We start from the raw sequence: 12,252 nt of genomic DNA, 5'->3' as shown, positions 1-12,252 counted from the left end.
CTTTATAAAATCTCGCCTAGGGCAGCAAATTGGCTAGAACCGGCCCTGGTACTAGGCCTCAAGAGCCTTTCTTGTGCTGGCATACACACAGAAACAAATTAGCGGGGCGCACTTCGCACGTGCACACACTGAAAAATTCCACGCGCTCCACGCTCACATTGTGCTGGGCCCACGTGCCTTAGCACCGCTGCTATGACTCCATCCTAGGGGAAACACTGTAGATGGATATTTGCTTATCATGCGAGAACTTGCACTTTGCTGCACCTTCTGTCCAGAGCCCTTTACATCCTGGTGCCCAAAATAGATGTGACATTATCTTTTGCAATATTGTCTGCTGCTTTATTATCTAATGCATCTGATTACATAATGTCTGTTATGGTTTTAAAAACGATGTTTAGAAGATAAAAGTTGTACATTGAGGGAAATAATTGTGTGCAACAATGATGTAGGCTTGTACCTGTATGGTACAATGTTCATTATGTTCGATGAAGCCCACTTTCTGTAAATGAAAAGAGGGCTAAGCTTCACAAAGAGCCTCTGCAGAAACCAACAGCAGTCTTATGTGCAGCTACTTAGTGTGCAAAACCACTAGTAAAGGAACAATTGGTTATCTATTCTCGTTTTTTTTACATGTTACAGTACCAAAGGAGTTGGACTGATGTTAGCTGAATGAAAAACTTCAGTATCCTCATATGATAACATGGATTCCTTAAGATAAGGTGGGAAATGGATTTAAAAATGTGTTTTGTTATATTTCTTGAATTCCATTTCTATCAATATATCAAAATCCTTAAACTATATGTCGCTGGTGATGGACTGTAATAAGTCGACTTGCCTTACAACCTGCGTGCAATTTGCCTAGCCATAATTGCCTTTCTAAAAGTACTAACAATAGCCAAGTTTGCTGTTTTGTTTTATTATTATTATTATTATTATACGTTAAAGCAGGGGTACTCAAATAAAAATCTTAAAGGTCCAAAATAAATGTTTCAATAAGACAAAGGTCCGTTTATTACGGTCATTCAAACTTTTAAACAATAGCAACAAGATTCTTAACACGAGGTTGCAAAAACAAAAATAATCTGTATGCAACAGTTTTCATTGTTATTGTGTCTGTGCTTGACCCCTCAGAGTCGAAGTGTAAGTATGGAGGACGGAACATGACTTAAGTATAAATAAATAAATGTATGAAGAAATACAGGAATAAATAAATAAATACGTAAATAAATAAATAAATACAGGAATAAATAAATGACGAAATAAATACAGAAATAAATAAATGTTGAAATGAATACACAAATAAATAAATAAAAGAATAAATGCATAAATAAATATGGAAATAAATACATCAATGTATAAATAAATAAATAAAAGTCGAAAATAAAACAGAACACACGTTATTATATATCTTTCATTTATTTCTACATTTACGCGACATACATTTATTTATTTATTTATGTGTCCGTATGCTAATGAGGTGGGCGGTCCTAACCTCAGTCTGAAGCAGGATTCGCCAATTGTTGGAGCCAGACAGAAGCAATAGATTTGTGGCAAGTCACATCATGTCGAGCTGAGCCAAGTCCTCTATACATCGTTCCACACGAAACTGGACATAGTCTTTTGGTTCTCCGTTCTCTAAATGGTCCGCTAATGATCGTAAATGATCTCCAATGGCTCTTAAATCAATATCCATAAATAAACCTTACAACTGTGGATAAACCATGGATGTATAAAGATAAGGGCTAAACAGTAAAGCTCCTGCATTCGAATCAGCGCGGTTATCCAGGCGTTAGTAGTAGAGCCCTCTGCCAGAAATGATCACACACTCCTGTAACCAATCCTGCTTCAGACTGAGGTTAGGACCGCCCACCTCATTAGCATACGGACACATAAATACATAAATAAATAAATGTATGTCGCGTAAATGTAGAAATAAATGTGTGTTCTGTTTTATTTTCGACTTTTATTTATTTATTTATACATTGATGTATTTATTTCCATATTTATTTATGCATTTATTTATGCATTTATTCTTTTATTTATTTATTTGTGTATTCATTTCAACATTTATTTATTTATTCCTGTATTTATTTATTCCTGTATTTATTTATTTACGTATTTATTCCTGTATTTCTTCATACATTTATTTATTTATACTTAAGTCATGTTCCGTCCTCCATATGTAAGAGCTGCACAGTTATGAATAAAGGCAGCTGCATACTCTTTCATTCAGCATTCCCATTATTGCTTTATAAATGTCTTGCCCCCTTGTGTGTCCACTGAGGTTCGTCAGGCCCAACACATCTTCAACAAACTCCCCCTTTGCCTCATCATAAAAACTCACAAACACCAGCAACTGAGCATTGTCAGTGGTGTCAGTGGACTCACCCACAGCTAAGGAAATGCACTGTGCATTTGTTATTCCATCACAAAGCTGATGAATCAAATCACCAGCCAGTATTTATGTTCTTCTGGTTGCTGTGGAATCTGAGAGGGGGATTTGCTTGATTTAACCTGTTATTTCCTCTTTTTGTTTGCCTTCAACATGGTCTCCATCACTTCAGACTAGTGTTGTCACGATACCAACATTTTGGTTTCGATACCGATACCAAGTCAAGAATTGCGATTCCGATTCTTTTTCGATACTTTTCTTAAAAAAAGGGAAACAATCTTAAATGTAATTATTGTGCTTTATTTCACACCAGAACCATAACCATAACACAAACTTTTAAACAATGAAAATAATAAACAAAATAAATGATAAGAATTCGTATTAAATCAAATTAAGCATCATCTCAAACAACTTTTTTATTTTATAAAATATAATTGTTTTAATATTTTATTAACATGTAATAGTACAGTAATATAAATAATTATTAACAAAATATATATTTCAGATGTTAGCCACATTGGTAAGTTAGCTAAAAAGATAGCCATATTATACAGTTATCATTGCCATTAATTGCCTCGTCAAACAACGAAAACGATCGTTTGTCACAAAATAAATTACACTGGTTTGACTTAGATTTGAGGGCATGGGCTGAGCATGATGTAATTATGTTATCTATCACATTCGCTAACCTGTCTGTCTCTGGATGCCGGTCGGCGAGGTGCTTAGCCAAGTCTGATGTGTTGGCTCCCTTGGTTTGCAGGGATCTAAAACATTTCTCACAGACAGGCCTCGTGGTGTCCGTAGGCTTGCCCTCACTGTCAGAGATATAGCTCAAATACTTCCAAATTTCGCTTCTGGCGTCTTTTTTGTCAACAAGCCGAGGCGCAGCGGCAGTTGCACTCCCACTTGCAGCCATGCTTCTCGTTTTCTCACATGCTCTGGCAGCTAGCGCGTGGCCGAGTGCACGAGAGAGGGGAGGGACTTAGAGCGTGCTTGAGAGGGGAGGGACTGCAGGCACGGCTGCAGTGCAGGGAGTGGAAGCAGAGCGCTGAACACACACGGCTCTTTATTAAAACGGCGCTTTCTCACCGGAGTACTTTTCCCCGTCATTCTTAAAGTACCGATACTAATGAAACGGAGGAATCGTACCGTTTGTAACGGCAGGGTATCGCGGTACCTTTCAAGTATCGGTACACCGTGCAACACTACTTCAGACATGCATTATTTTATACTTCAGTTATTATCCAGTGGAAAGTCCTTACCTACTGGCCTAGTTCAATCAAAGTGGTTACTTTTTTTTGGCTGGGCAGTGTAGTTTTACACACCGTCTTATTTGACTTTCTCAGGACTTAAAACAGTTTTTTGGGGGCAGAAGAAAAAGAAGAAAAGAAAAAAATATATTTACACACGTAAGGTCATCATCTTAATAGTTTTGTATGCTCATCCGTGAGGAGAGCATCAAGTTGATATGTCTGATACAGCTGAATGCGGCGATTACCATCTTGTTCAGCAAAACGCCTCACAAACGTATTAAGATCAACAGCTTTAGTGCGTTTTGATTCAATGCTGAGTACAGTCAAACTGACAGTCTCTTCTCTGTCATTGTAGACCGCAAATACCTCATTCCTTCAGCGCTTGGGTCCGAATGCTTCTCGTTTTGCACCGTCCCGTTCAAATGAATTTGCTGCCAATCATATGTCCACGCTCGCGCCAGGACCGGGGGAGGGGTTACATGACGTGCATCTTGTGCTGCATTCACTTGCACTCGGACATTAGAGATTTTCTCTCATAAATGTCCGATGAGCCACAACTTTTCTTTCAAAACAAAGTTGCCAACTAAGGCCTATTTTTAGGGTGTCAGTTGCCACCCCGGTAGGTGAAACTAGGCTACTAGCTCCAGTACAGATGGAACTAGATGAGCTGTTAACTCTCGCTCTGAATTTTTTTTTTTTTAAACTCTCGCTCTGACTCAGACAGGTTGAAAGAGACACACACATTTTCCCCACCCACATTCCGCTAAGACCCGCCCTACTGTGCCTCTGATTCGCAGATTGTTTGGGGGGAAAAAACGCTGACGGGATGCTGAATGTGATTGGACCAAAGCGTTGACAGACACACACAGACAGTGGAACAGGACATGCAGAGCGCTGTTTGCAGGACATAGCGGATCATTTTGACTCGTTGCGTTGTTGCGAAGTCTCGCAGATAACACAGATAATACATATGAAAAGTGTAATTTGCTCAGAGTCCAGAGACCGTTGTGGTTCGGTCCGGATCCTTTTCAAGCACCAAAAAATTGTCCGGCTAGAGCAAAAGCACGGCATACGTCACGCTTACGTCAAGGCGGGGCAGGGGGAATTGGAATCGTCGTTGAAGTTGATGATTGCGATTGTAACGACTGTAAAGTTGGTAGTAAAGTCGTCCCATTTCTTCCATTTTGTTTCGACAGAGCAAAACCAAAACGAGTAGCGCTTCAACACAATCGGCCATTGTTGTTGTTGTCGGTGTGAGCTGTGAGGGGTTTCCGCGTGGTTTGGCTTTATGAAACAGGCACGCAAATGGTTACGTCATGACGCAAATGATGGCGCAGCACCAGTCGGACTCTGGGCGGTGTGAAAGAGCCGGAGCTAAACCGAAGAACCGGTTCTGAACCTGAAAAGCTCTAGCACGGAGCTTGAACCGGAGTTGCGTTGGTGTGAATGAGGTATAAGAGGTTTATTCTATGAAAAAAGTTTTACAAAACCAAATGTTTCCTTCTTACGCTTTAAGTTCGAATGAATACAAAAATGTTGAATAACATAATCGAGTCTGGCACATTTTCTCATAACATACTGCTAAAAATGCTCACTTGCCATGTCAACATTTTGTATTGCTGGTGCGCTAATAGAAGTCTGGAACTAGGAAACTTCACAGGACCTGCCGCAATATCTATTTTCTAGAGTTCTAGTAGTGTACTACAACATGCTACTTTAATGTACTAAATACTACGTTTCATGCCATGGCTTTCCTTTCTATACAAGAAATAAGCCAACTTTATTCTTTAGTACACAAAGTAAATGATACAAATCCTGCATCAACCAATGCAAAGCTGTTCAATGAGGAGAAGTGCGACAACTGAAACGGTTTCAAGCCCCCTCAGCAGAACTAAGACATGGACTGCACAACATTGGATGAATGCTGTTTTGACACTACAAAGCACTGTAGCGAATAATAAAGAATGTGGGAGAAGGTATTATATAGAGGAGTTATGCACTGAAACAGGAAACTTTGCCATTTAAATAAACATTTTACAGGAAACAACTTCCACAGCAGAAAGTGGCTAGAATATAAGTACGCAGCACATAGGTGATTATATCCAACAGTATGTAACGACATTCCAGAGCTAAATATATACACATATACACACACTGTATATGTGTGCTGATATCAGCAAGTTACAGCCAACAAAGCCTTCTCTAGCCACCAGCAGTACTGCATTGTATCTGCTGGTATGAAGACCCCAATGCAACGCAGAATATAGAACTGGCAACAATAGAAACGCAGGCAAGCGTTTAAACGTCGTCACATATGCATACACCACAAATATGTCATTATGTAAAAGTAAAACTGTAAAGGAAAGACAAAGAAATGCCTCCTGTTGTATTGATAATGCCCTCAGAGACATTTAGCGTCGGATGCTAACTGCACTGCAAAGACATGACCCTATTACGTAACGGCTAATGTCAGGGTTTGTTTATAGCTAACTATGCTAGCTTGCTGCGACGCAACAAATACTACGGATTTCAAAAAAAGCAGAGGGTGTCATGGGAATTACAGACATTGAATACAAATAAACACTCAGAAAGTGATTTTAGAGCAAGTTTTTCTGTAACATTACCTGTTGTTACGGGTGCTGGAGAACACACATAACACCTGGTCCAAGTAGGTGGCCATGGCGTCCCTCCATCGCTCGGAGAGCTGCGGGTCGCTGTCTGGCTGGTCCATCCTGGGGGGGGACGGGTCGTTGCTCAGGGGACTAAGGTAACCCTCCACCGGGGCAAGCTCCAGTTGCAGCTCCCGCACGAATGAACCAAACTTACGCATGAGGAACTCCAGCTTCGGGGTCTCCTCTGAGGTGGATCCGCCACCGTTACATCCACCACCTACCCGCAGCTTGAGCTCAGTCCACAGCGCGGGGTAAAAGAGACACTCCCTCCAGCGTGAGCACACAGACGAGGCCCGGAGCTTGTCTCGGTCGGACAGAAAGGAGAATATATGAACGATAAGCTCGCTGGGCAAAGCCATGGCTCCGATACCCTCACACAGAGCCATGGCAAGCAATGAAAGCTGCTTTGCGAGAACCAACCAGCTATAAAATAAATGGTACAGCCGTTTTAAAAAATTGGTGCTGCAGCAGATAACGGCAACGCTTCTTCCTCTGGGTGAAAACAAGTCGTTTTTTCAGCGTTGCCTTCAATACTATTGGACCGTACCACCACTTTTCAATGAAGGGGAACAAAACAATCCTCACGCAGGTTACACAAATCCCCTTTGCCACAAAAGTACCACTGTTTGTGAATTTTATCCTAAATATATTATTTATTTAATAATATGACGGCTCTTGTGATTTAAAAAATATATGTTTGGTAACTAGTGACTGTCACTGCATCGCAACGTTGTCAAGTGAATGGTTTAGTCCTGAAGTGCTGTTATTTTTGCCATACTGCCATACCCCCGCGGGAGGGCGCTGTTTTGCTGGTTTCAACACAGACACAACTCTTCTCCTTAATAATCAATGGATTACAACCCATCCAGGCTATGCACTCCACTTTAAACACGTATTACACAAGGTGGAAATAACCACAGCACAACAAAGTTAAAGTGATAACAGTTTGGCAGTCCTAACAAACTCCTATGCCTCACAAAAGTTTCAGGCAGTAGGCTGTTGCACTGGAAAGCATTAACATTCCTGGTATTTTATCTGACAGCTGTGCACCACACTGCAATCATACTGTATCTATAAACCTTCACCTCAGCCTTTTATTAAAGAAACCAATATATTATTTCAAAAACCAACACACATCTTAAGCCATATAACTAACAACAATACTGTAACGTTCCACAATAGGAGTCGGAAACAGGCCTCAAGTTATTAGGTTTAATAACTCCTTTGATAGCATACAGATGGTTCATAGGTCACAGGTTACATGTCGCAGGTTCAACATCACTCAGTACTCCACTCCCTAACTCTCTCACACACACACACACACACACACACACACACACACACACACACACACACACACACACACACACACACACACACACACACACACACACACACACACACACACACACACACACACACACACACACACACACACACACACACACACACACACACACACACACACACACACACACAGCAGGGTCAACGTCACACCCTCTTCAGCCCTCCCCCTCTGCTCCCCCAACCACAGGCCCACACACCGACCAGCAGTGGCGGCGCCAGAGTATTTTTGTTGGGTAATCTATAGTAGGGCTAACCCATACAGTGGTGGGGCTCAAGTCAGTATTTGTAATGTAATTACATACACGCTATATCGCACCCCTTGACAGTGAAACGCCAAGCGTGAGGCTTTTATTAGATTTTATTAGTCTCCTTTTATCAGCTAAATTACATCGAGAGCAACAGGTGTGAGTTAAACAATACAATAGCCTATTCTGCTAATTCCACGTTGTTACAACATGCTACGCAGCGGCAGAAACAAGAAAAGTTGGCATATACAGTGCTTGAATTGGAATGAAAAAGGTGCCAGTACTCTAAAATCAGCAACTTTTTCAAGTCAATTTTATATATACAGCCCACAAACAAGAATTTGGCTACTATAATGCTGGTGGGTTTGTCTCTTTACTACTGTATATTTTAGAAAGGTTCACTGTACTTAACATTTTTATGATAGGCAGCGGATATGGCTAAAGCTCAGTAAGGTCAATATTAACTGAAAATATAGCAATCAAAGTCTAGATCTTCTGCTGAAGACACATGAAGCAGAGACCTTTCAGGTGAGAGCCCCTCTGGTGGTGTTCAACATTAATGACAAGGAAACAAAGCTCTGGTCAGAAGCATTTTTTATAAAAAGCTTTAACAAAATTAAGTATTTCTGTACATTTTGAATGCAATCTAACTTTCCAACTCAGAAAACGAAAAACGAAAAAGTGCCAAAAGTCTTCTCACATGGCTGAGCTGCTTTGCAATATACTTCACCACTGAAGAATACAAATATGTATAAAGTAAACTATGATGCAATCTAACTTTCCAACTCAGAAAAATGATAAAGAGCATGAACAAAGAACATGTAAAAACAAATGCAAAATTTGCACAATCTAAAATGAGAAACTGTAACTGCAAGTAACAAAGTCTGAGCCATGGTAAAGAGTTACATTGAACACCAAGCTGATCAGATAACTCCCTGGTTGGTCTGAAGTCCTTCTATCTCCAGGATCTGTACAAATCGGCACATTATGCCAAAAGTCTTCTCACTGGGTGAGCTGCTTTGCAATATACTTCACATTGTTAGAAAAGGCTCCAGAAGGCCTTGGGGACATCAGTATCAGGGGCTGGAGCTGGACAGGCTCTTTCATCAGCACTTCTCCTTCCCTTTGCCAGCCAGGACCTCACATACTGTTCCGGATTGAACTGTCCTAGTGATGGTCCATTACATTTAATGAAAACCAGGCTGGACAGTCGGCTGACAGAGAGAGCATTCCTTTTTGCAGTAAGGATATCGTTCATGCAGCTGAATGCCCGCTCACACTCACTAGTGGAGAGAGCGATGGTTCGGACTGCTTTCAGTAGAGGCTCCATGGCAGCAGGTGTACGGGATGCCCTGGTTTCCTTGTATTCGCGAAAGCCCTGAACAGTCTCTCTTCTGTCCACTTTCAGCACTTCGCACAAACGTAGCACATCTACGTCCCCATACTGTACGTCTAACTCCTCTTCAGGCCAACTTCCAGGATGGATAACTTTCATGTCCTGGATTAGCTGATTGTCCCGGGCCTCCCGGCCATGTAATGGGATTTCTCTTGTGCTGACATGAGAGGAGGTTGTGGAAGTCATTCTGTGTCTCAGATTCTCTACCATACTGCGGAAAAACTGACCTGCATGAATCTGTACAAGCCTGCCATTCTCACGCAGGGCAACACCCTTGAAGGACTTCTCAGCTAGAGCTGTATGAACTGTAGTCATGTGTGGGCCAGGCATGGTGACCATGGATTCAAAAACTCGTATTTCTCGAGTTAAGAGCCTATCTGCTGTAGGCAGTGTCATCTCTCTTTTTTGGAGTTGCCGAGAGAGGTCGCTGAGCTCTGTGAGCGCATCGTACATCAGTCCCAGATTGCTGACAAACGTTGCAGATGTGAGCACATCATCCAGGCCCTTGTACTTTGCTCTGTCTCTGGAATCCCTGCTCGTGTCGTTTGCAGCATTTGTGAAGTGATCATGAAGCACTCGGTAGTTTTCCCAGACTGCTCTGACGCTCCTTTCACTTGAAGCCACCCAGCGGATGGACAAAACACACCCTATCACCAGGGGACGCTGTCCGACTGCTTGCGCACACTGCGCTAACTGCCTCTGATTTTTGGGGGAGGCATGGAACAAGGAATAGAGTTTGTCAAAAAAGATCTGGAAATGATTGAGCCCTGAGACCTCCTTGACCACATCCCCAACTGCCAGCTCTAGACGATGATTGGAGCAGTGCCACACAAACAGGCTTGGGAATTTACTACACAACTGGGTAGCAACGCCTGTTCTCTTCCCTAGCATGACTGAAGCCCCATCACATGCAAAAGAAACGAAACACTGACCTAAAAAGTCCTCGTTAAAATCTCTTCCAAGACACTCCATTAACGCCTTTGTGATGTCATCAGCCGTTGTTCCATCCAACTCGATCAGCTCCCAAAAAAACGTTTCGGGCTCAGCATCAGCTAATGCTGAGCGTAGACACACAACAAGCACCGTTTTACCACTAATAGTGGTAGATTCATCGACCAAAACACAGAGTTTTCTTTGGTTTTCTGTAATGTCTTTTGCCATTTTTTTCTTCAGCTCATGAGCTATGTGGTCGATGATTTCGCCACAGGTTTTATTGGAGTGCAAAACCCTGCCCACGTTCAGCCCATTCAGTTTCTGTACATTCAAATCAATTGGCATGTCTGTGAATGGCCGGCTATGTTTGCCAATTTTATATGCCGTTCGAAAAACTCTGATAGTGGTGTCTAATTCAGATGTATGCATAGACTGCACTTGATGTTGAATAGTTTCACGTGAAGCAGATGTAAGGATGTCAGCAGCTTTTACATGGGCTTGTGATTCTTTATGTTCTTTGATTTTTTTTTCTCAGGCTAGCTTGTTGTTTGCCCTTGTCAACACCGAAATGAGACACTGCACACTCACCCCATTCAGTTGACAGTTTCAGTCCTTGTCCAGTGTGTATTCCCAAAGATTTGACATCTCTGCATATCCGACATCCTAGCTTCTTATCTTTCAGAAGGAGCCATGCATTGGTCTTGCAAAAATATTGCACCTGGTCCGTTGTCCAGCAGTCAGGTGCATCGCTTCGCCCGGTGTTGGTGGTGGCAGTTGCGCCAGCAGCAGCTAACGTTAGAGGCTCTGGAGGAGGCGGCGGAGCTAGTGCTAATGCTAATGCACTAGAACTTGGAGCAGGAGGATCAACCAAAGAAAGCTCCCCATCAGACACAATTTCCAACACAGGCACAGCATTCTCTGTATTTGAAGTTTCTTCCGGCGACAACCGCTGTCTTTTTGCACTTTTATTAATCCACTCTAACATTTTAGAAATGCTAATTTGTGACGTGACTTGCTTTCCTTCTCTCGGGGGCGTGCCTGCTCTGTTCTATCACTCTACATAGCCACCCACTGGGTGGGAGTTGCACTGCATAAACACAACACACGTGCATCTAGGTATGTAAATTGTAAAGCATTAAAACATGGTTTTACTAACAGTTTTCAGTATGTTGTTACTTCGGCATTATTATTATTATTATTATTTTGAAACGTGTATTACTATTAAATCACGGTCAAATAGGTTAATTTTGACATAGTCGTTTCCACCACAGTATTTACATGGAGAAGATAAGCCCCGCCCCCTCTCCAGCACGTTCTGTTTGAATGACAGGAGTAAACAGCTGACAGCCGCTGTGAAACTCCAGCGGTTAGAGCGATGAGAATGTCCGTTCGGCACCTCATGACGCATCTACTGAGTACCGGGCGGCTGTATATATATGGATGTATAATAAGAACGGCGGGAGAGTGTTGAGTACTGGCACGGTGCATGAGTACCGGAGTACCACCAGCATGCCGGTACTGAGCAAGAAGTGCCGGTACTCCATGGGTCAGAACCAGAAGTGCCGGTACTGCGTACCGGTGAGTACCGGCCCAATTCCAGCACTGCATATAGAATTGACACGGAGAGAGAGAGAGGGAGAGTGAGGGAGAGAGAGAGACAGAGAGAGAGACACAGACACAGGGAAACAGAGAGAGACAGACACAGCCAGTGCTTGAATTGGAATGAAAAAGGTGCCAGTACTCTAAAATCAGCAACTTTTTCAAGTCAATTTTATATATACAACCCACAAACAAGAATTTGGCTACTATAATGCTGGTGGGTTTGTCTCTTTACTACTGTATATTTTAGAAAGGTTCACTGTACTTAACATGTTTTATGATAGGCAGCGGATATGGCTAAAGCTCAGTAAGGTCAATATTAACTGAAAATATAGCAATCAAAGTCTAGATCTTCTGCTGAAGACACATGAAGCAGAGACCTTTCAGGTGAGAGCCCCTCTGGTGGTGTTCAACA

General features: G+C 42.1%; 1 protein-coding gene across 1 annotated transcript in view; it reads right to left on the bottom strand.

Moving 5' to 3' along the window:
* The window catches only part of LOC117553658 (F-box only protein 33), a 28,828-nt gene extending 22,022 nt beyond the window's left edge, over window positions 1-6,806 (bottom strand). Inside the window, exon 1 of the mRNA XM_034227663.1 lies at window positions 6,270-6,806. Coding sequence (XP_034083554.1) covers window positions 6,270-6,703 — 434 coding nt within the window. The 5' untranslated portion in view covers window positions 6,704-6,806. The remainder of the gene's footprint in view (window positions 1-6,269) is intronic.
* Window positions 6,807-12,252: the final 5,446 nt, after the last annotated feature.

The sequence above is a fragment of the Gymnodraco acuticeps genome, unplaced genomic scaffold (genome assembly GCF_902827175.1).
Source record: "Gymnodraco acuticeps unplaced genomic scaffold, fGymAcu1.1, whole genome shotgun sequence".
NCBI lineage: Eukaryota > Metazoa > Chordata > Actinopteri > Perciformes > Bathydraconidae > Gymnodraco > Gymnodraco acuticeps.
The sequence above is the reverse complement of the archived record's forward strand: the minus strand, read 5'-3'. Positions and strand labels throughout refer to the sequence as shown.